Source organism: Palaemon carinicauda, chromosome 21 (genome assembly GCF_036898095.1).
Source record: "Palaemon carinicauda isolate YSFRI2023 chromosome 21, ASM3689809v2, whole genome shotgun sequence".
Lineage (NCBI taxonomy): Eukaryota > Metazoa > Arthropoda > Malacostraca > Decapoda > Palaemonidae > Palaemon > Palaemon carinicauda.
The window spans coordinates 81661253-81687015 of NC_090745.1; the positions used below are offsets into that span (position 1 = coordinate 81661253).

The window sequence follows — 25763 nt, forward strand, 5'->3', positions numbered from 1 at the left end:
CCCCTACCTGCATAGCGATCGCTGGCGGATTTTTAACGTAGAGTTTTCTGTCGAGCAGCAGAGCTGCAGCTTATATAATCACCGGCTAAGTTTAATATTGAAAAGGTAAAATTACCCTCCTATTTTAACTCTTTTTTCTCAATAGCCGTTAGTATGCCATATAATTCAGCAGTAAATATGGAAGATATTAGAAGTGCCCCTCTACAGTTAAAAGAACTACTATATACTCCAAATCCAACGCCAGCATCGGATTTGGAGCCCTCGGTATATATAAAAGATGATTCCCTATGTTCAACAAGTTCCATAAAAAGAGACCTAGCTTCTAATTCAGTCATGTTTATTTTTCATACCAATAAAATATTTACAGAAAGATATCCCTGGTAAATTCCACGGAGGGGTTAATGGTATCTTAAATGGAAGTACCTTACCTCTAATTTTATCAAGACTGTTTAGTAACTGTTTTACTCGAAAGCCATAAGGTTGAGGAGATTTTGGGTGCAACTCAAAGTATGTTGAGTTCCTTACAAGGCTTGCAGTCTGAAAAGCTAGTGTTGGGAAGACATGCAGTAATGGTCTAGAGGTAACTCTCCAGCATCAACGAGGAGACTTGGGATAGGTGAGGTTCTAAATGCTCCAGTGGACAATCTTATACCAGCATGATGTATTGAATCTAATATCTCTAATCAGCTTGTGGTGGCTGAGGAGTATTTTTCAATATTAAACTTAGCCGGTGGTTATATAAGCTGCAGCTCTGCTGCTCGACAGAAAACTCTACGTTAAAAATCCGCCAGCGATCGCTATGCAGGTAGGGGGTGTACTTCAACAGCGCCATCTGTCGTGCAGGTACTCAGTACTCAATGTAAACACAGAACTCAATTTTCTCTCTGTCGTGCCACCGGCAAGACCTACTAATTCGCTGTTTCTAACTGGATTGGTTTTCACAACTTTTTGGTGAAGTACACGTTTCTAGTTTTGAGCTTTCGCTTTGCAGGCTTTATCTTCAATACATCCTTGCATTCTTTTGTTGATATCGGATTATTTGTTGATGACTTTGGATAGTTTTTGAATTCCCCTTTGACTAATTCAAAATGGCTAACCTTTCTCAAGTCCCTAAATTCAGGAAGTGTAATGCTAGGGACTGTTCAAGGCGTCTTCCGAAGGCCTCTATCGATCCTCACACCGTTTGTTCCAATTGTCGGGATAAAACCTGTCAATTGGAAGATCGATGTGAGGAATGCGTTGGGCTTTCGGAATTCGATTTTATCGAATTCCAGAAATATACACGTAGGCTAGAGAGAGATAGAGTCAGGAGAAGTTCATCTCGCTCCGTTGAATTTTCCTCTCCTCATGCCCCACAACCTATTCCTTCCCCTGTAGTGGTTGCTCCTGATCCCCCTTCTAGCACTCAAGAACCCTCGATGGCAGATATGATGCGTGCCATCCAAGCTCTGGGTGAGAGAGTCGAGTCCTTGGCTAGTGACCGTAACCAGCTCATGGCAGACGTCAAGGAGCTGAAGTGTAAGAGTGCAGTGGGTAGTGATAAAGTGAGTGATAGTGTTGTGGATAGTGTTGCGCTTGAGGGTTCGTCTGTTCGTGCCTGTCGTCCTCCCAGTCCGGGACCTCTTGCAAGCTCCCAAGTCCAGGGGAGAAGCAATGTCGTACGACCAAAGGGTCCGAGAGGCTTTAATCAGCGAACAGACGTTCCCTCCGTGGTTTCGGGCGTATCTACCCAAGATCGCCCCACCCACACAAAGACGAGAGAGCCCATTTATTCCTCGTCTGCGGAAGAGGTTTCTCGTAAGAAACCATGGACCAAGGTCTCGCGGCCTCTTAAGCGCAAGTCGGTCCCTTCCGCGCAAGTCCAACGGCCCAGTTGTAGCCACTGGGTCAGTTCGGACTCGCTGCAGTCTTCCGACGACTGCTCACCTCCTAAGAGAGGCAAAGCGGTACCGCCTCAGGCAGTCACACCGTCTGTTGCCGCACCTGCTCCTGTAGACCCTAAGTGGTCTTTGCTGCAGACCATGCAGTATCAGTTAACGTCATTGATGCAGGACTTTCGTGCGGAGAAGGTTGACGCTGCACCAACCTCTTGCCTACAACCAACCACGGTTGTGCGTCCTGTGGACGCTGAGGCGACCTTCTGCCGCACTCCAGCTGAGAGAGTCCCGCCACCCATGCGTTCCAGTGTACCCTGCCAGCCGCATGTTGACGTTCAGCGACGCACGGAACCTTCCGTTGACGTTCGCGAGGTACAACAACAGTCTAAGTTGTTTTGTTTTGACGCGGTGCGTCAACCTCCGCAACCCAGTGTGGTTACCTCTGCTCGCCCACATCAGACTAGACAGTCTGGAGTAGACGCTATGCGTCCCCGCGCTGCTATGGTTGTTGCCAGTTCACAGACTGGGCAACAGTTCCATGACGTTGCGTCCGGTTCAGTCACGCGTGCACCCGTGCTACCGGACTCAGCTGACCAGCCGATTCCTACTCCTTTGCCGCTTCCTCCTCAATTCTCGGATGATGGACTCTGATGATGACGACGCGGCACACATTGATGACCCACATTCGGACCCTGACGAACCCAAGACCACGCAACCCTCTTTGGACTTTAGAAAAGTTCTTGCTCTGTTCAAAGAGATGTATCCGGACCAGTTTGTGTCTGCGGCTCCACGCTCTCCTCCGTCAGAGTTTGCTTTAGGTACGCAGTCATCCGCGCCTGCCTTTACGAAACTCGTCCTCGCCCGCTCGTCCAAGAGAGCTTTACGAGTTTTAGGAGATTGGATGCAGTCCAAAAAGAACCTAGGGAAGACAGCCTTTACGTTTCCCCCTGCGAAACTCTCTTCCAGATCGAGCGTCTGGTATGCCACGGGAGAAGTTCTCGGCTTGGGAGTTCCTGCCTCTGCCCAGGGCGACTTCTCAAGTCTGGTAGACTCACCCCGCAGGCTAGCCATGAGACGCTCTAAGATATGCTGGTCTCCTTCGGACCTAGACCATCTGTTGAAAGGAGTATTTAGAGCCTTCGAGGTCTTTAACTTTTTGGACTGGTGTCTGGGAGCTTTGAGCAGGAAGATCTCCCCGTCTGACAAGGAATCTTCCTTGCTCATAATGTCCTGCATGGACAAGGCCATACGTGACGGATCTAGTGAGCTTGCGTCTTCGTTCGTATCCGGGGTCCTCAAGAAACGGGAGAACCTTTGCTCTTTCCTGTCAGCTGGAGTAACACCGTGTCAAAGATCAGAACTTCTTTTTGCTCCTCTCTCAAAGTGCCTTTTTCCAGAGGACTTGATTAAGGAGATTGCTGCCTCTTTGATTCAGAAGGACACCCATGACCTGGTTGCGTCCTCTGCCCGCAAAGCCACCCCTTTGCCTACCTTGTCAAGACCCAGGATGGACACTCCAGCGTCCAGATTCATTCCGCCCTTTCGTGGCAGAGCCTCCAGCAGAGGAGGTGCTCGTGCCGAAGGGAGACGTGGGAAGAAGAAAGGTACCAAGTCCTTTAAAGGCAGAGTCTGACTGCCACCTTCTTCAGACAGCAGTGGGAGCCAGACTCAAGAACTTCTGGCAGACCTGGGAGAAAAGAGGCGCAGATGCACAATCTGTGAAGTTGCTCAGAGAAGGGTACAAGATCCCGTTTGTACGAAAACCCCCTCTAGCAACGTCTCCCATCGATCTCTCTCTCAGGTACAGAGAGGAAGACAAGAGACGAGCTTTGAAGCAGGAGGTGTCTCTCTTACTAGAAAAGGGAGCGGTAGTCAAAGTCCGGGACCATCAATCCCCGGGCTTCTACAACCGTCTCTTCTTAGTGGTAAAGAAGACAGGAGGGTGGAGGCCGGTGCTAGACGTCAGTGCGCTGAATGTCTTTGTCACAAAGCAGACGTTCGCCATGGAGACCACAAAGTCCGTTCTAGCAGCGGTCAGAAAGGAAGACTGGATGGTCTCTTTAGACCTAAGGGACGCATACTTTCACGTCCCCATCCACCCAGACTCCCAACCTTTTCTGAGATTCGTTTACGAAAAGGTTGTCTACCAGTTTCAAGCCCTGTGCTTTGGCCTAAGCACAGCTCCTCTTGTGTTTACGAGCTGATGAGGAATATAGCCAAATTCCTTCATTTAGCGGACATCAGAGCCTCCCTCTATTTGGACGACTGGCTTCTAAGAGCTTCTTCCAGTCGTCGCTGTCTGGAGAATCTAAAGTGGACTCTAGATCTGATCAAGGAATTGGGTCTCCTGGTCAATATGGAAAAGTCTCAACTGGTCCCATCCCAAACTATTGTGTATTTAGGGATGGAGATTCACAGTCAAGCTTTTCGGGCTTTTCCGTCGGCCCCCAGAACAAGTCAAGCCCAGGTATGCATCCAGAACATGCTGAAGAAGGAACGATGTTCAGTCAGACAGTGGATGAGTCTGATAGGGACACTATCATCCCTGGAACAGTTCGTTTCGTTAGGAAGACTACACCTCCGTCCCCTTCAATTTCACCTAGCTGTTTACTGGAAAAAGGACAAGACGCTAGAAGCGGTCTCGATCCCCATTTCCGAGAAGATGAAGTCGTCCCTGACTTGGTGGAAGGACAGTATCAGCCTCAGAGAGGGTCTGCCCCTGGCTGTTCAGACTCCCAACCACGTTCTCTTCTCGGACGCATCGGACACGGGCTGGGGTGCGACATTAGACGGTCGGGAATGCTCAGGAACTTGGAACTCGAGTCAAAGAACGTTACATATCAACTGCAAGGAGCTACTGGCAGTTCATCTGGCCTTGAAAAGCTTCAAGTCCCTCCTTCAAGGCAAAGTGGTGGAGGTGAACTCGGACAACACCACGGCTTTGGCGTACATCTCCAAGCAAGGAGGGACCCATTCTATGACGTTGTACGAGATCGCAAGGGACCTCCTCACCTGGTCAAAAGATCTAAACCTTTCTCTAGTAACGAGGTTCATCCAAGGCAACTTGAATGTCATGGCAGATTGTCTCAGTCGGAAGGGACAAATCATTCCAACAGAATGGACCCTACACAAGGATGTGTGCAAGAGACTGTGGGCCACATGGGGCCAGCCTACCATAGATCTCTTCGCAACCTCGATGACCAAGAGGCTCCCAATATATTGCTCACCAATCCTGGACCCAGCAGCAGTTCATATAGATGCCTTTCTACTGGATTGGTCACATCTAGACCTATATGCATTCCCCCCGTTCAAGATTGTCAACAAGGTACTGCAGAAGTTCGCCTCTCACGAAGGGACAAGGTTGACATTAGTTGCTCCCCTCTGGCCCGCGAGAGAATGGTTCACCAAGGTACTTCAATGGCTAGTGGACGTTCCCAGAACTCTTCCTCTAAGGGTGGACCTTCTACGTCAGCCACACGTAAAGAAGGTACACCAAGGCCTCCACGCTCTTCGTCTGACTGCCTTCAGACTATCGAAAGACTCTCAAGAGCTAGAGGCTTTTCGAAGGAGGCAGCCAGGGCGATTGCTAGAGCAAGGAGGACATCCACTCTTAGAGTCTACCAGTCGAAGTGGGAAGTCTTCCGAAACTGGTGCAAGTCAGTATCAGTATCCTCGACCAGTACCTCTGTAACCCAAATAGCTGACTTCCTCGTATACCTGAGGAAAGAAAGATCTCTTTCAGCTCCCACCATCAAGGGTTACAGAAGCATGTTGGCATCAGTCTTCCGTCACAGAGGCTTAGATCTTTCCAACAACAAAGATCTACAGGACCCCCTTAAGTCTTTTGAGACCACGAAGGAGCGTCGTTTGGCTACACCTGGTTGGAATTTAGACGTGGTACTAAGATTCCTTATGTCAGAAAGGTTCGAGCCACTACAATCAGCCTCCTTTAAAGATCTCACTTTAAAGACTCTTTTCCTGGTTTGCTTAGCCACAGCTAAAAGAGTCAGTGAGATTCACGCCTTCAGCAGGAACATCGGATTTTCATCTGAAACGGCTACATGTTCTTTACAGCTTGGTTTTCTAGCCAAAAACGAGCTACCTTCTCGTCCTTGGCCGAAATCGTTCGATATTCCAAGCCTTTCTAATATGGTTGGAAATGAACTAGAAAGAGTCTTATGCCCTGTTAGAGCTCTTAAGTTCTATTTAAGATGAACTAAACCTTTACGAGGACAGTCAGAAGCTTTATGGTGTTCTATTAAGAAACCTTCTTTGCCTATGTCAAAGAATGCCTTATCCTATTATATCAGACTGTTAATACGAGAAGCTCATTCCCATCTGAGTGAGGAAGACCAAGCTTTGCTGAAGGTAAGGACACATGAAGTTAGAGCTGTCGCAACTTCAGTGGCCTTTAAACAAAATAGATCTCTGCAGAGTATAATGGACGCAACCTATTGGAGAAGCAAGTCAGTGTTCGCGTCTTTTTATCTTAAAGATGTCCAGTCTCTTTACGAGAACTGCTACACCCTGGGACCATTCGTAGCAGCGAGTGCAGTAGTGGGTGAGGGCTCAACCACTACATTCCCCTAATTCCATAACCTTTTTAATCTTTCTCTGGAAATGTTTTTTATTGTTGTTTTTGGGTTGTCCGGAAGGCTAAGAAGCCTTTCGCATCCTGGTTGATTTGGCGGGTGGTCAAATTCTTTTCTTGAGAAGCGCCTAGATTAGAGGTTTTGATGAGGTCCTGTAGTATGGGTTGCAACCCTTGATACTTCAGCTCCTAGGGGTCGCTCAGCATCCTAAGAGGATCGCGAGGCTTCGTAAGGAAGACGTACTTAAAAAGGCAGAGTAATTGTTCAAGTCGACTTCCTTACCAGGTACTTATTTATTTTATGTTTGTTATTTTGATAACTGCTAAAATTAAATAAAAAATCCTTAGCTCATAATAATGTAAACAATTATTGCTGGTCTCTACCCACCCCCCTGGGTGTGAATCAGCTTATATAATCACCGGCTAAGTTTAATATTGAAAAATGTTATTTTTATAATAAAATAAATTTTTGAATATACTTACCCGGTGATTATATATTAAAGGACCCTCCCTTCCTCCCCAATAGAGACGCAGTGGACCGAGGAGAAAATTGAGTTCTGTGTTTACATTGAGTACTGAGTACCTGCACGACAGATGGCGCTGTTGAAGTACACCCCCTACCTGCATAGCGATCGCTGGCGGATTTTTAACTTAGAGTTTTCTGTCGAGCAGCAGAGCTGCAGCTTATATAATCACCGGGTAAGTATATTCAAAAATTTATTTTATTATAAAAATAACATATTTATAGTGATTCAAGAAGTGTCCTTCAAGCTTTAGAAGGTTTTAATTCTAGTATCCCTTTAGTTTTAAAGGTTTTAGAGTGGCTTTTGATTATTGGCCTAAAAGGTATAACAGTTCGATTTTGCTGGGTTCCGTCACACTTAGGTGTGTCTGGAAATGAAGAGGCAGATTCACTTGCAAAGAGTGCTGGAGTCGAGTTGCTACCAAGAAGGTCTCCCAATCTTTGTAATGATTTTTTACCAGCAATTAAGAATTCTATTTATAACAATTGGCAACAGCATTGGGATAATTTAAGCGAAAATAAAATGAGAGGAATATCGATTGGTATATCTCCTTGGAGGTACAGTATAATGGGATGCCCCAAAAATGGGAGACTACTCTTTGTCGTCTCCGCATTGGTCACACTCGGATGACACATGAGTTTCTGCTGGCTGGCCAACACCAACCATATTGTGACGACTGTTTGATACCCTTGACAGTGAGGCACTTATAGCACTGAAAGAAATAGATATCTGTTTAAGGCTCGTGGTGAAGATGGCAGGTTCATCCTTACCAAGATCCTTGGACATGATGTGTCATACAATGCTAGTGGCATTTTTAAATTTTATATCAGAACCAGGTCTTCTTAATGCTGTTTAACTTTTATAACATATTTACTGTACTTCTCTGGTTTTAATTGAATATTCTTTTAATCTTTATTTATAATAAACGATATCGGCGTCAATGACCTTCGATGTCAGGATACCAGAGAACTTCAAATCAATCAATCCGTGACTGTTCCCTAACAGAAACATAACCTACCACCCGATAATATTTTCTATGGTTATTAGTTGTCTGATTAGAGTCAACATTCTTACACCTCTTCAGGTCCAAGTGTCATGACCTCTTGGGATTTTAAACCTGCTATTTTTGTTATAAGAATTTACTTCCTCCATAGGATAGGTCTCCTACTAAGGGACAGCAGTTTGTATCCATGTAGGAACAAATCACAAAATTTAAGAAGTACTGTAATTTGAATTTTTCCTAAGTATACAAACTTGAGTCCTTTATGTTATATTTCTCGCCTTATCATCCCCTGCAAATCATAGGCGAAAGTCAATTACTCGCCTAGGGGCCTTTCCCGACAACCATTAGTAACTACCGATACCTTGTTATGAATTTTAAAAGCTGAACTCCGTCTAGCTGAAGTCATACAGTACTCCTCTTAAAGGACTCAGATTTGTATACTGTAGTTAAGAAAAATATGAATTACCTAAAAAAATTTGATGTTTTCTGTACAGTATTGTATACAGTAGTATTATGAAAGTATGTTAGAACATGTGATATATGAACAGGTAGATAATATATTTAATAAATGAAATATTGTAACTGGATTTTTTACATCAGTATTTGGTAGGGTTTTGATCTTACATTGTCATTAACAAGATAGTTAATGCATATGTTTTATTTACAAATTGTAGTATGCTATAGTTTTTGTAAAAATTTTTAATTTTGTTTATGATGTCAGTCCTATGCATAGCATAAATTAATTGTTAATAATATTGAGGAAAGCCCCTTTCCTTACACTGTACTGTATAAGGATTTGTATTTTAGCATAGTAATGTTTTGTATCACTGTACCATTGTTGTAGAATGTTTAATACCAACTACTTTATCTTTTGTAAGGAAGATTACTTCCTAGTATATCCTGATGGTATTTACTTTGAACATATTTGTATTCTTGAGCAGGGAGTCCATCATATTCACTAGTACTTTTTTCTTGCCCTTTACTAGTCTCTGTGTTACAAAATATCAATTGTCATTAATGAAAGGCAAAAAAAAGGCTATTGTTAAAATTAAGATATGATTTGAAATCTTGGGAAGAATTTCAGTTAAGAAGCCAAGTAATACATGATAACATTTCAATTTTCAATATTAAACTTACCCGATGATCATATAGCTGTCAGCTCTGCTGCCCGACAGAAAAACCTACGGGCGGAATACGCCAGCGATCGCTATACAGGTGGGGGTGTACATCAACAGCGCCATCTGTCAAGTAGGTACTCAAGTACTCGATGTCAACAAAGAACCAATTTTCTCTCTGTCGTGCCACTGGCAAGACCTACTAAATACGCTGTTACTAACTGGATTTGTTTTCACAACTATTTGGTGAAGTACACTACAGTATTCCAGTTTTGAGCTTTCGCTATGCAGGGGTTTTATCTTCATTTCAAAACTTGAACTCGTTTTGGATAGATTTAATTATGGTGACAAAGAGAGTATGGACTCTCTTTCACTTTTAAATGGCCGACCCTTCCCTTAGACGGAAGTGTGTTTAGGTTTTAGTAATTTTGCTTAACACGTTATAGATCTATATATTTTATATCTCTCCGCCTTTATTAGACCTCTTCGATTAACTTTCCATTTATTTTCAACATATAAAAATAAATTTTTATGTTTTGTTTATATGCGACCTTTCCTGATAGTAGGCGGTCCTAACTTGGAACCGAAGTTAATCAACGTTGAGCCCGTTATATCGTATTTTACCTTTAAAGAATTTATAACTTTTTAAATTTAATGTTTTATGAAAGAATTTCTTTGATAGTCTCGTACTGTTTTCAAAGATGAACTAACGTTTAGTTTTTTTAGTCTACGCAGTTGTTGACGTTCAGGACGTTCAACATGCGCTCTATCGTTACGATAGAGAGAGTGTTTCACGGTTTCACTTTGCAGTAAGAGTAAACCGATTCTGGCGTTTCGTTCATTCTTTCTTAGCTTAAATGGTTTAAATTCTAAATTAAAGGAACTTTTTATTTGGAAAACCTTTCAGTTTTTTTCCTTTAGCAAATAACATGTTTTGACGATATATAATTGGGCTCTTCTCTCAGGTGCGAAATCAAGAGAGAAAGAGAGAGAGAGATAGAGACGGAGGGAGAGAGAGGAGAAAAAACGTTTCGTTCAAGCGGGTAACGTTGTTCTCGTTTTACTCTCCTCCCTAGTCGCTGTAGGGGAAGAAGGTAAAACGTTTCTAGGGTTTTATTCTTGTTCCCAGGCTATGTGCGGTGAGAGATTGTAAACGTAGTTTATTTGATCTAGTGTTTAGTCTCTTTCCCAGCCACTGAATTCTTTATCTTTATATATGTTTTCTGTTGCATTATACGACTGTTTTCGCAATTACTACCTTTTAATGAAGGGTAGGATTGCGTGATTCAGGTAGAAATCAGTAAAAGTTTCGATTTCAGTGAAATAAGTGCAAAACAGAAAAAGTGATAAAGTGATATGCGCAAAGTGTTACAGTGTTGCGTCCGAGGGTTCGTCTGTTCGTGCCTGTCGTTCACCTAGTCCGGGACCTCTTGCAAGCTCCCAAGCCCAGGGGAGAAGTAATGTCGAACGACTTATGGGTTCCTCAGGCCTTGATCAACGAACAGACGTTTTTCCCTCCGTTGTTTCGGGCGTATCTACCAAGATCGCCCCACCCACACAAAGACGAGAGAGCCCATTTACTTCTCGTCTGTGGAAGAGGTTTCTCGTAAGAAACCTTGGACCAAGGTCTCGCAGCTTATTAAGTGCAAGTCGGTCCCTTCCGCGCAAGTCCAACGGCCCAGGTGTAGCCACTGGGTCAGTTCGGACTCGCTGCAGTCATCCGACGACTGCACACCTCCCAAGAGAGGCAAGGTGGTACCGCAACAGGCAGTAACTCCGTCTGTTGCCGCACCCGCTTTTTTAGACCCTCAGTCACAACGGACAGTAGCTCCGTCTGTTGCCGCTTTTGTAGACCCTAAGTGGTCTTTACTGCAGTCTATGCAGACTCAATTAGCTGCGGTTATGCAGGAGTTTCGTGCGGAGAAGGTTAACGCTGCTCCCGTTAGCCTACAACCTGCCACGGTTGTGCGCCCAGCTCACCCTGAGGCTGCCTGCTCCCACACTCCGACTGCGGAGAAGGTTGACGATGCACCCGTTTGCCTACAACCTGCCACGGTTGTGCGCCCAGCTCACGCTGAGGCTGCCTGCTCCCACACTCCGACTGCGGAGAAGGTTGACGATGCACCCGTTTGCCTACAACCTGCCACGGTTGTGCGCCCAGCAGACGCTGCGGCTGCCTGCTCCCACACTCTGGCTGTGAGAGCTCCTCCACCCATGCGCAGTCGACCCTGCCAGACGCATGCTGACTCCCACAGACGCACGGAGCACTCCGTTGACGTGCGTGTGCTACCACAACAACAGGAGGGTGGAGTTAAGCTGCCGTGTTTTGACACGGTGCGTTAGCCTCCGCAACCCACTGTGGTTACCGCCACTCGCCCGCAGCAGACTAGTCAGTCAGGAGTTGAGGCTTCCCCACACAGCTTTGGTTGTTGCCAGCTCACAGACTGTCAAGCAGTAACGTTGCCTTCTGGTCTGCTACTAATGCACCAGTGCTGTATGTCCTCATGCGCCTGTTGTGGTTGACAGTTCAGTTTTTTGACAGTTCACAGACTGTCTGCAGTTACATAACGTTGCCTTCTGGTCTGCTGTTAATGCACCAGTGCTGCATGTCCTCACGCACCTGTTGTGGTTGACAGTTCAGTTTTTGACAGTTCACAGACTGTCATGCAGTTACATAACGTTGCCTTCTGGTCTGCTGCTAATGCACCAGTGAGACCCTCACTGAGATAACCTAGCTTTTCTCGGACAAGGTTCCTGTAGATGAGAAAGTGCTGTTCTCCCTCCTACTGATATTCCTTTGAGGACTCTGTCTTTTGGAGAGGAGCCTTAAGCTGCTTAGCCTCCTATGAACTTTTGTCGAGCCTTTGAAGTTTTGCTGTACTATTATGTCACACATAACAAGGCTTCCAGGGATGGTAGATGGTTCCGCTTCAGTCGCTAACCCCGTCTGTTGCCACACCTGCTCCCGTAGACCCTAATGGGCTTTGCTGCAAGACATGCAGTCCAAGCTTGTGTCCTTGATAGAGGACTTAATACGGAGAAGAACCTTCTGGCCAACAACCTTCCTACCGGTTGGTTGTGCGCCCTGTTGACGCTGAGGTATCCTACTCGCGTCCGCCAGTTGAGGTGGTTCCTCCACCGATGCGACCCAGTGTGGGTTGCCAGTCGCACGTTGACGTTAAGCGACGCTCGGAGGTGGTTGTTGACGTTCAGTGTGTCACTAGGAAGACGTTCAACAACCAGCAGAGGTGACTTGTTGTGACGCAGTGCGTCAACCTCAGCAACCCGGTAGGGTGTTGACTGCACAACCCAGACAGTCTAGACAGTTTCAGGTTGACGCTGTACTTCCTCGCGTCCCCATGGTTGACAGTTCACAGACTGTGCAGCAGTACCATGATTTAGCGTCCGGCTCCGTCACGCTTCCACCAGTGCGACCGGATTCAGCGAGTCAGACGTTGCCCACTCCGTTGCCGTTTCCTCATCAGTTTCGGATGAGGAACCCTCTGATGAGGACGTTGCTGAACAAGACGATCAACCCCCAGCCCTGCTATCCATCCAGAAGATGCTGAAGAAGGAACGCTGCCCTGTCAGGCTGTGGATGAGTCTGGTAAGGACTCTGTCATCCGTGGTTCAATTTGTGTCACTAGGAAGACTACACCTCCGTCCTCTTCTATACCATCTAGCTTTTCACTGGAAAAAGGACAAGACGCTAAAAGCGGTCTCGATCCCGATTTCCGGAAAGTTAAAGTCTGGTCTGACTTGGTGAAAGGACTTTTTCAACCTTAGAAAGGGTCTTCCCCTGACTGTTCAGACTCCCAACCACGTTCTCTTCTCGGACGCATCGGACGTAGGCTGGGGTGCGACATTAGACGGTAGGGAATGCTCGGGATTATGGAACTCGAGTCAAAGGACAATGCATTTCAACTGCAAGAAGCTGCTGGCAGTACGTCTGACCTGGAAAAGCTTCAGGTCTCTCCTTCAAGGCAAAGTGGTGGAGGTGAACTCGGACAACACACGGCTTTGACGTACATCTCCAAGTAAGGAGGGACCTACTCTCTGACATGGTACGAGATCGCAAGGGACCTCCTCACCTGGTCAACAGGTCTAGACTTTTCACTAGTAACGAGGTTCATCCAAGGCAACTTGAATGTCATAGCAGATTGTCTCAGTCGGAAGGGACAAATAATTCCAACAGAATGGACACTCCACAAGGATGTATGCAAGAGACTTTGGGCCACCTGGGGCCAGCCAACCATAGATCTCTTCGCAACCTCGATGACCAAGAGGCTCCCAAGAGCTTGCTCACCTATCCCGGACCCAGCAGTAGTTCATATAGATGCTTTTCTACTAGATTGGTCACATCTAGATCTATATGCATTCCCTCCGTTCAAGATTGTCAACAAGGTACTGCAGAAGTTCGCCTCTCACGAAGGGACAAGGTTGACGCTAGTTGCTTCCCTCTGGCCCGCAAGAGGATGACTCACCGAGGTACTTCGATGGCTAGTAGACGTTCCCAGAACACTTCCCCTAAGGGTGGACCTTCTACGTCAGCCACGCGTAAAGAAGGTACACCAAGGCCTCCACGCTCTTCGTCTGACTGCCTTCAGACTATCGAAAGACTCTCAAGAGGTAGAGGCTTTTCGAAGGAGGCAACCAGAGCGTTTGCTAGAGCAAGGAGAACATCCACCCTTAGAATCTACCAATCGAAGTGGGAAATCTTCCGAAACTGGTGCAAGTTAGTATCCGTATCCTCGACCAGTACCTCTGTAACTCAAATAGCTGACTTTCTCTTATATCTGAGGAAAGAACGATCTCTTTCAGCTCCCACTATCAAGGGTTACAGAAGCATGTTGGCATCAGTCTTCCGTCACAGAGGCTTAGATCTTTCCAACAATAAAGATCTACAGGACCTCCTTAAGTCTTTTGAGACCACGAAGGAGCGTCGTCTGGTTACACCTGGTTGGAATTTAGATGTGGTACTAAGATTCCTTATGTCAGACAGGTTCGAACCGCTTCAATCAGCCTCCCTGAAAGATCTCACCTTTAAGACTCTTTTCCTGATATGCTTAACCACAGCTAAAAGAGTCAGTGAGATTCAGGCCTTCAGCAAGAACATCGGATTTTCATCCGAAACGGCTACATGTTCTACAACTTGGTTTTCTAGCCAAACACGAGCTGCCTTCTCTGCCTTGACCAATATCGTTCGATATTCCAAACTTATCGTATGGTTGGAAATGAACTAGAAAGAGTATTATGTCCTGTAAGAGCTCTTAAGTTCTATTTAAAAACCTTTACGAGGCCCGTCTGAAGCTTTATGGTGTTCTATTAAGAATCCATCTTTGCCTATGTCAGAGAATGCTTTATCCTTTTTTATCAGACTGTTAATACGAGAAGCTCATTCCCATCTGAATGAGGAAGACCAAGCTTTGCTGAAGGTAAGGACACACGAAGTTAGAGCTGTCGCAACTTCCGTGGCCTTTAAATAAAATAGATCTCTGCAAAGATATTCGACGCAACCTATTGGAAAAGCAAATCAGTGTTCGCGTCTTTTATCTTAAGAATGTCCAGTCTCTTTACGAGAACTGCTACAATCTGGGACCATTCGTAGCAACGAGTGCAGTAGTGGTGAGGGCTCCACCACTACAATTCCCTAATTCCATAACCTTTTTAATCTTTCTCTTGAAATGTTTTATTATTGTTTTTGGGTTGTCCGGAAGGCTAAGAAGCCTTTCGCATCCTACTTGATTTGGTGGGTGGTCAAAGTCATTTCTTGAGAAGCGCCTAGATTAGAGGTTTTGATGAGGACCTTTAGTATGGGTTGCAACCCTTCATACTTCAGCTCCTAGGAGTCGCTCAGCATCCTATGAGGATCGCGAGGCTCAGTAAGGAAGACGTAGTTAAAAAGGCAGAGTAATTGTTCAAGTCGACTTCCTTACCAGGTACTTATTTATTTTATGTTTGTTATTTTGAATAACTGCTAAAATGAAATACGGACTACTTAGCTCATAATAATGTCAACATGTAATGCTGGTCTCTACCCACCCCCCTGGGTGTGAATCAGCTATATGATCATCGGGTAAGTTTAATATTGAAAAATTTTATTTTCATTAGTAAAATAAATTTTTGAATATACTTACCCGATGATCATAAATTAAAGGACCCACCCTTCCTCCCCAATAGAGACCCAGTGGACAGAGGAGAAAATTGGTTCTTTGTTGACATCGAGTACTTGAGTACCTACTTGACAGATGGCGCTGTTGATGTACACCCCCACCTGTATAGCGATCGCTGGCGTATTCCGCCCGTAGGTTTTTCTGTCGGGCAGCAGAGCTGACAGCTATATGATCATCGGGTAAGTATATTCAAAAATTTATTTTACTAATGAAAATAACATTTTACAGTACTGTACTGAAAAGGCAATAAGTCACTATGAATATTCTATCTAAAGTTTTTGAATGTATATACATTGTTACTAAAATATATTCACCAATATCTTTCAAGATATCTTTTAAAAAGGCTTGTAGTGAAAAGATGGAGGACGATTGCATTATGGCAGAGTGAAAGACTCTGAAGGAACTGTAATATTATACTGGATTATAAGGTTTTTGTACACTATTATATATCTTTTGGTACCAAAAAGCATGCTCGCACCATTTGTCAATTTCATATCACCGCCTGAACTTAGCTCTTCGTTTTCTCATGGCTATGAATTTGTTCTTTGAAAATTCAGTATCCCTGTATTTATTGTAATAGTAACATTAGTCATATTCGAGTGACAATGTCATCAGTGCCGCACGCCATTTTTGTTGCAGACCTATTTTGAGAAGTTCTAGTCCCCACTTTAGTTGTATTAAAGTCTGTTTCCCTGTGTAGATTCCAAACTTTCATAAAAGTGATATGCTTAGCCTCTTTTGGAATTGAAGATTCAATAAACAAGACCTCACTAAGGAATTACAGGTGCTAGTTTATTAATTATTTAAAATGCAATGCAAAAGCAAAATGACAGTTCATTTATAAGTTTAAATTTCTAAATTTTATTATAACTCAGAAAATAAAATTTAAGAATGAAGTGGACATGAGCAAAGAACAGATGCAGTATATAGTGGAATATATGCAACCTGCTACAGTATTTTGTTCTAATTGGCACATTGTCATTGTACAAAAACTCTACGGAAATGTATTGTTTTATTCATCATTATGCAACTGTCTTTTATCATCAGGAAAAAGGATTTGCTAGAATAACATTAATGGGTATATGCACAGTTAAGCAGATGTTTTGGCAGTGAAGCTGAATATATTATTGCTAAAATTATTGCAATTTGATATTTGCCCTTAAGAAAATTCCAAATCTGGGTATCCATATTGATTTGGCCTTATAGGTAATGTTCAATAATTTACTGAAATTTTTTGATTTGTAGGTATCTTAAGATTACGGGAATTATGGAATGCAAAGAAATTACGGTGGTCTCCGGCAGCGCATGACATTGCATTCACAAAACGCTTTTATAACTGGTTTTTCAGTGCAGGAAGATGTGTTCCAATTATCAGAGGTATTGGTGTTTACCAGGTATGTTTTATTAATGGCAACAGCTAACTGAAAGTAGTTATGGAAGTGTTTATAACAGATTTTCTACTGAATACTATTTTATGTATCAGTACACAATCAACATTTTTTTTCTATTTGCTATACAATAAGATACTCTTTTAGTAATCTATTTTAAATGACATTGGTGCAAAATCTGTTACATATCATCTGTTTATGTTTTATTATCCACAATTCAGGGTTTTCGTCATCCTGAAAACTGAACTTGGGTCTCTTGATTGTTTAGCCCTTATACAGTACATGCAAATAGGAACCTTTCATTTTGTAAAAGCCATACCTGTCATTTAAAGTGGTGACAGACCACAAACATCATAAATCTAATTGAGTTGCAAGTAATGTCTTGCTTGACATAGGTAGCAGTCATCATGTTTTACACTTGACTTTATATTTGTATGTAATTATTCTTATACCATGAAAACATATTTGTGGTATCTATTCTTATACCATGAATACATATTTGTGGTATCCAACATCTATAACACTCTCATTCTTTAATAAAGAGCAAGCTTTGTGAAAAAAATAATCTTGAAACAACAAACTGTAAAGCTGGATTATGTAATTCTTAGTCTCAGTATGCTGAGAATGTAGGTCAACTCTAACAGTTGAACTTATTTTTCCCACAAGAATACAAATCCATATCTTTTACATGCTATACTTTTGACACATGCCAGTCTGGTTATTTAAGATGAGTGATTGTAAGGATATTTCGCTCGTCTGTTAGCCCTCACTTTTCCTTTAGCCATGTTTAAATCAGTGTCTCATTTCCTGTTGGGATCATGGAACTTTACTTTGGTTGTTATGCGTATTATGTTTTTATTTGGTTATAATTATCATTTGTTCCGACACTAAATACAAATCTTTCGGTTTTTATTAGGGATATACTGTACTTATGGTGAAGCTGGAAGACTGGTCATAATACTTTTAGCTATCCTATTGCTAGTTAGGGGGTAGTACCCCCTACCCTGCTCACACCTGTGTTCTATTGTTACTTTTACTTTTGGCTCGATTTAGAGTGAACGTTTGTCTTTCTCTTCCGCCCAACCTTTTTTTCCTGGAATTTGACTAATTTGATCTTTTACTTTGTTTGTTTCTCGCAAGTGTGAGTATTGCTGTTTTGGAACTGGTATAGTGGGGGTTTTCCTTGAGGGCAAAGAAACCTTTCTTACGATCTCTTCCCCATTGATGTCAGGCAACCCTAAGGCTGGAGGCCTCCACCGCTTCTTGTAGTGCAATAGCTAGGTTCGCTTCCGCAGGGGAGTCATTTGACGAATGGATTCTCTTCACCATATGAAGTAGATGTTGCTCAGTCCCTGCCAGTTTGACAGTAGGAAGGCCACTTGCGGCTGACCCAGAGCTCGACTTCGGTCTTGCTCCTCTATGCTGACAACTATACAGTCCCTGTTTCTGCAATGGTAGCCGGCATAGGGAGTGCAAAGTCTGAAGCTTGTTCCAGCGTCTCTCGGGGGACGCCGTTCCCTTTCGTGGGTTAGATTTTCTTCCGAGTGGTTTTCTTCAGAGCTGACGATGACGCACTCCCTCTTTCTGTGATGGCAGCTGTCTGAGGTGGAGAAAAGTTTTAAGCATGTTCTTGTGCCTCTCAGGGGACACCTTTCTCGGTTGCGGGTTAGATTTTTCTCCCAAGTGGTTTTCTTCAGAGCTAATGATGTCGCACTCCATCATGCGGCTAATGCAGACAGCGTAAGGAGTGCAAAGTCGGAAGCATGTTCCAGTTCCTGTGGAAGGTGCTGCTCCTGCCCTGTCACAGCCTTCATAGCTTGCACCTTCGGCATTCCTGATCATTATGCTAATGATCTCCCTCTTCCTCATTCTGAGTATACTCAGCTGGCAGAGCAAGGGTAAAGTCTGAAGCTTGTTCCTACCACTCATGGTGGACAACTTTCCTGTACGTAAGTTCGTTCCTCCCCTGAGTATATACCACACTGGATTAAGAGAGGGTTATGGACAAGTCCATGCTTTTCTCTAATCTCTCGGAGTGTTGCCTGTCGGAGTATAAAAATGTTACTCTTCCCCTCTTGTTTGACATACTCCAGCCTTGCCTCTTTCTGTTCATACCCAGTAGCCAGTAGTGCTCGCCATTCCCCTTGGGAATCCAGATCATCGTTGTCAGAGCTCAGTCCACGCCTCGCTACCCAGCACTCAGCACTCTGCCCTCGTCACGCAATGCAGACAGGAGGATCGCCCAAGACGACCTTCAGGATCCATGGAAATCTACGCGTTCCAGGTTGAGGAGTGCTTCACCGCGTGAACCAGCCTTAGCTTGCCACCATGCGTTGGCAAGTAAGCAGTCTCATACTCGCCAGCGGATTCCAGTGCGCGACCCAGCTGCTCACCATCGCCTGCCAGAACAAGACCAACCCCTTGATCATGAGCGCGTGTCAGTGTGTGACTCGTCACCATCTCATCGCTACAGGTCTCGCGGTTCCTCACAATCCTTGCTACCTAATCCTAGCGCTACTGCAGCTAGCTATCACCCATCTGCCCCCGATAGCCCGTCAGCTCGCGATCGCCCGTCAGCCGTCAATCACTTGTCAACCCTCAATCGCCCGTCAGCTTGCAATCATCTGTCGGCTCGTTATCACTTGTCAGCTCACGAATATCCATCAGCTCGCTTCCAGGTTCTGGAGTTCCATCCAGTGCTTCCAGCGCCTGACGATTCCTCTTCTCATGATCACCCTTCTGTTCTCTATTGCACTTCAGGACTAACAACGAAAGAGTGCAGACCAGCTCATGACCAGTGTCCAGCTGGCATCCGAGTTTCCAACTTGCCTGCAGTCCTGCTCATGATTACTCCTAGAACAGTGACTATTCAGAGTAACAGCGCTGCTCAGTTCGCAACTCTCCTTTCAAAAGTAAAGTTGCCCTCCTCCTCTGACAATCAGCAATCTTCTCGCTTATGGGTAGAATTGCCGACAACCAGTGATGAGTCTTTGAGGCCTTGACTCTTTATTAGATAGTCATTACTGACTTCGTTCGACTTGGAACGTCTCTGTCGAGGATTGTAGAGTGGTACCAGCTACGACCTTCAATGCAAGCGTGTGCTTTGCTCTTCCCAGAGACACTCTCCTTCCTCTCTACGCGTTATTCCTCGACAACGCTCAAGAATATTGCTTTATCATTTAGATGACACATGCCAGACTCTTTTGCCCAGAGCAAGAGCGAGCTCTACCTCATCTACGCTAGCACTTGTATCCGCGGTAGCATACATGTGCTCTACTTCTAGGTGCTCTCAACAGTGTCAGCACACAGAACTTCTTTCTATGGTTTCTTCAGGTCATAGTACTTCAGTAGCACTTACCATGTCATGCAGTGGAGAGAGTTTAATATACACACTCATTGAAACCTAACCCAGCACTTGCCAACGGTGGTAGGGATACAGCACTCTTGTCAGCCTTGGTGCATAATACCTCACTCTCCACTCGGAACTTTTGGTTACACAAATACAGTGGGAACGTATTCCTGATGCTGCATCTTTTTAGAACTTCTTCATATAAGTTTCAGCTCTCGACACGCCCACAGGGGTTAGGCAGACGTTTAAAGGGCCCGTGCACACGAATGCGCAAGCTTTTTCATCGGCAGCTAACTTGTCATAGGCATTAGTGATCATTCGCTTCCTCTGCTACTGTCTCTAAATTTGTTTTGGGATCACTTGATCTGGTATATGATTACCTTACAAGCTGACTTCATATTTTCATGACAAGATCTACGTTAGTTGCACAGATCTTATCAGGAAGGAAGAGCATACCATAGGTCTACACAGCGTTGCCGCAATGGAGGTCTTCCGATCTCTTGCTCCTGCCGCCTCCCCCTGTGATTTAGAACAAGACTCGAGAAACAGAATTTTTCAAGATTATTTCTCCTTTCCGTGAGTTAGAATGCTTGTCAGATCGCTTGCACGTTTTCAGGTTCGATTCCTTGTGATCTCCTCCTCGCCCTGTCATGTCTGCATAGGATGATGGTCTTGTAAGACATAACTCCTTGGGGTTTTTTCTTTTTCATATCCAAATTTTCTTGGGGATTGAGGCTGCTCATGATTACGTTTAAGAACCATAGCAAAGATAGATTCAAGGGATCCTCTCCTCTCTACACATTGTCAGGTCACTGTTGGCCCAGCTTCCCTCTGCACTTGTGCACTGTAATTTCGACCCTCCATCTCAGGGTTCTCTTTCGGGAAGGCTAAATACGACCAACCCAGAGCTTGACCTTGGTCTTGTTTGTCAGCTCGCTGACGACCCTGCTTTCGCTCAACCTTTGTCAGCTCAGCCAGCGTAGGGAATGTGAAATCCGAAGCTACGGCCATTTGTTCTTAGGGGTAACATCTTTCTCATCCATGAGTTAGGTTTATCTCTCAGGGACTGCGATTCCTCTCCCACGAATTAGGGATACCGTACTCATAATTTCTTCAACCATGCCTCGTCCAACCAACGAGACTCCTTCAGTCCCTTTAGGGAATCCTAAGACTGAATCGCAGAGGTGTTCTCGCCAAACTCCTTCGGGGGTATTGAGGATCGACATTCATGGGACTCCGCTCGTGAACGAGTGTTCTAAGTTGAACAGTTTTTCTCCTGAAAATGCTTAGTAAATGTGTCGCTTGTGAACCCTATCCAGTGACCGAGGTTGACTATAGTTCGACCACAAAAACATGCACAACATCCATACGGACATCCGGATCAGGCATTATGTCATCAATGAATTATTCATTTTCCTTTTGCCTACACATATACTAAATAGTCTGGCCTATTCTTTACATACTCTCTTCTGTCCTCGTACACCTGACAACACTGAGACTACCCAACCATTCTTGTTCACCTGTCATTTTTCAGTAGCCACTTTCCTCTAGGTAAACATAGAAGAAACTCTTTAGCTCTGGTAAGCAGCTCTAGTCTTGAGTAGTGCCATAGCCGCTGTACCATGGTCTTCCACTGTCTTGGGTTAGAGTTCTCTTCCTCGAGGGTACACTCAGGCACTCTATTCTATATTATTTCTCTTCCTCTTGTTTTGTTAAAGTTTTCATAGTTTATATTGGAGATATTTATTTTGATGTTACTGTTCTTAAAATAATTTTTTGGGCTCAAGCCATGTCGTCCAGATGGAAGGTTCCTATAGGTAGCTTTCTAAGGGACATTTGACTACAGAGATATTCCCAGAGTATTAACCTTTAGGTCTCCAGAATTCTAACTCCTGCCACGAATATCCTTAAAGTTTCTCTTAAGGATATCGCATATAATATCGGGACGTATATCTTGATACGACGCATAGCAATATTCACCCCGAGTAGCGTTTGCATTTCTAGGGGGAAGAGTGGCGAAAAACAGAAGGGGAGCCGTTATCAAGGTTACCCTTCCTCCCGTACTACTACAAGTATCCAAGATGGTGCTCATTCCTATTTTTGTAGCGATTTCGCACGGTGGTGTTCCCTGTTGATCTAACGTTTTTTATCACTTTTGTGAGGATTTATTATGCAATCTCCAGCTTCTTTTGCCTCTGGAAAGTTGAGTATTTATTCTTTACAGTGTATAATTTTTAGCTCCTGCTTCACAGAGAAATTAAGAGTAATTTATTGTGCTAAGGAGTTAGGCCTGTCACCGGAGGCGCCATGGTCGCTGTCGTTCGTTATGCATGTGTTATTTAGTTAGCAGAACGACTTTCCCGGTTGTAATAGCATTAATAAATTATGAAAGCTATTTAGGCACAATTATACTTGTAAAGATATATATTTTATGCATAATTTCCTCTTCCTTTTGTGGATCGTATACGTTAGAGTTTCGGCGATTTAGATAACCGAGATCTCGTCTCGCTATAGGCTACCTAGCCTATGCGCTGTAGTATACTTTCAGACATTATCCCCGTTTCCCCTCGTGTATCGTTTTATCAATTCAACGGGAGATAGTACATCTCCTAGAATTATATAACTTGATACTTTTCTCCTGTGAAGATTTAAGGGTAATCCCTCCTTCCCTGTGAGTGCCGCCGTAGGCGACAACCCTATCTGGTCTTGCCATAGAGTAGTTCACTCCGGCTTGACTGGGCTAGGGTTTTCTGTCTCCCACCTTTGCTGGCGAGACCTGGCTTTGGTTTTCGACAGAATCTCAGAGTATTCAGTGTTTCTGCCGGTGGCAGAGCAGCAGGGTGAGTAGTCACTCCCCTGCCGGCTTACAGCTGCCGGCATAGGAGACTAAGCCTCCCAAGGCCGCACCTGAAGTGGTAGTATGATGCCGCCACCTTCTCCCCTGTGGTCTGGAAGACTAGTCCTGCTTCGGTAGACCTTAGGCTGAAGAATAGATATTCTTCTGCCATCTAGGATGTCGCCGATACTGAAACATTGTTTCACTCTTTTGTGGAAGTGGCGGCAATCCTGCAGCCTTTTTCTACACTTGATAGATTCGGCAGACCCTAGGCTGAAGAATAGATATTCTTCTGCCGCCTAGGATGGCGCCGGTACTGAAACATTGTTTCACTCTTGTGTGGAAGTGGCGGCAATACTACCGTCTTCTTCTACACTTGATACAGGACCCTTTTCCCTTCCCCTCTCTGTCCTTTAGCGATGACTTAGCCATCGCAATCCTGTGGCTGATTTTCCTGCAATCTCACCGCTTGCCTGGTAGGTTGTGGTGCCGACCAGGCTCCTACACAAGCAGCTGTTTAGTCACTCAGTCTTTCCCTTATGGACACAAGGCTCCAAGAAAGGTTGTGCCGGCTATGGCGGCTGCCGGATCGAGACCCTTCTGCTGCCGAGGGTTCTTCAGTCCTCTCTTGGACTGCCATCCACATTCCTGAAACCGGCAATGCCAGCAACGGATCTTGTGGCTGGCTGGAAGCTTGAATGATGCATTCTCCCCTTCCATTTGAACCCTCATTCTGGAGGAAGGCAGTAAGTTACATACTTACACCCTTATTTTTTGTAAACGTACATTTTAATAAGGCATCCCTTCACTCCATGCTTTCTCTCTCTCTGTCAGCTAGTGCTGCCAAGTACTAACCCAGCCGGCAGCATGTCGGCTGGGCTGGTGCCGTCAGGTACTTACTCGGTCGGCGACATGCCGGCCAGACTGTGCCGCTAGGTGCTAGCCCTTGCCGGCTGAACTACAGTATATGATTATACAGTAGCCAGTATATTTGCAGTATAGTATATACTGTAGATAGAAAACTATAGTATATATTTTACAGTAGTTATTTTCCAACATACCTTGTGTATCCTTGCACAGTCTTTTGCTGAGACGAATCCTATATTGAAAGAATAGAATTCCTTCAATACTCTGATTAGAAATCAGTTAATAACTTACCCTACAATATTGAATAGTTTTAGAGGGGTCAGTGGTAGTACACTTTTCTATCCCTAGAGGGTAGAACCTTTCTCTTTTGAGTTTGCCCTGATAAAGGAAACTCTATATCCTTAATATTGGGGGGGAGGTCACAGCAATTGGATGGAAAGGATACACAAGTATGTGTCTTTCCTAATTTCTTTCTAGCTTACTACCCTAAGCTATAATGGTTAAAATATTAATATTTTGCATATTTCTTTATCATGTGAGATAAACAATTGCATACTCATTTAATTTTCCTTTCTTTACAGGAGGAACCCAGATGAAATGCGATGCGATCTTCTGCAACCATAGGAGTAGGAACTTCCGCGGTCACAAAGCGTGCAGGTCTCATGCCCCCTACACCATCATTACCAAAACCCTGCAATATTTGGACCCCCAAGTCTGCAATATCTGCCGGACCTTGGTGACCGAAGGTTTCGACGGCCCCAAGTCAACGGAGTCGAGGGCTTCGGCACGTGAAAAGCTGCGCAAGTGAGTAAGAGGGTTCCAGAAGAATTCTCCGGGACCATACCTACCTAACGATAGGACGTGTAGCTTGCTGTTCTCGATAGCGGGTAGTGAAATTGTTGTGCCCCAAGCACAACCCGGACCTCCCTACGTCCAGATTGCCATCAAAATTTAGAGTGGCACTCATCATTTCTTTCCTTTCAGGGAGAGAAATATTTTCTGTATATGTTGTACGTATAATTCCCTTAACACGTTACACTCGTTATTTCATTTGTTCATTTATTCGAAGTAAATGTCCATTAGAGTGTAATTGCGTCTTATTTCGCCCTGCAATTAGCACAGTAAATATGCCAGAGTTTTCTTACTTATTTAACTAAGTAAACCTCATATTATTGTATGCTTACAAACAATGGATATACTGTAGTGGATACTTAGTTGTTCCGACAACATATAGAAACCGTGAGACTTCTGTATATCTAGTTGATACTTATGTTTGTTCATACAATATATGCAAACCTTGAGACCCCGTTTCTACTGTCTAGTATGACTCTTCCCTGCAGGGGGCAGGAAGCACTAACATTGTCCATGATTAGTGGTAATGACGGATAATGGTAACGTCATTTGTCTCAATGGTCCGGATGACCATAGAAAAATTGTCCCAAGGTTAAGGCACCTATGAAAATCCACAGATACAGTACTTTCTAGTAATTCTCTGGTAAACTTCCATCAGGACGACATGGCTTGAGCCCAAAAAACGGATTTTGAGCGAAGCGAAAAATCTATTTTTGGATGAGATGGCCATGTCGTCCCGATGAACCCGCCCTCCTTTTCTATAGAAAAGGCTTAGGCAAGATCCCTCCTGAAACTACTATATCTGTAGCACCATGCTCAATGCTACAAGGAATGAGTGCCATCTTGGATACTCGTAGTAGTACGGGAGGAAGGGTAACCTTGATAGCGGCTCCCCTTCTGTTTTTCGCCACTCTTCCCCCTCGAAACGAAAACGCTATCCGGGGTGAAGATTGCTATGTGTCGTATCAAGATATACGTCCCCTGATATTATGCGATATCCTTAAGAGAAATTTTAAGGATATTTGCGCCAGGAGTTAGAATTCTGGAGACCTAAAGGTTAATTCTCTGGGAATATCACTGTAGCCAAATATCTCTTAGAAAGCTACCTATAGGAACCTTCCATCAGGACGACATGGCCATCTCACCCAAAAATAGATTTTTCGCTTCGTTCAAAATCCGTTAATTTTT

The 25763-nt window shown here is 44.3% G+C and overlaps 1 protein-coding gene across 1 annotated transcript in view; it reads left to right on the plus strand.

Moving 5' to 3' along the window:
* The window catches only part of LOC137615014 (tafazzin-like), a 117181-nt gene that overhangs the window by 76813 nt on the left and 14605 nt on the right, over positions 1 to 25763 (plus strand). Inside the window, exon 4 of the mRNA XM_068344648.1 lies at positions 16529 to 16677. Within this exon, the coding sequence (XP_068200749.1) occupies positions 16529 to 16677 (149 nt within the window). The remainder of the gene's footprint in view (positions 1 to 16528; positions 16678 to 25763) is intronic.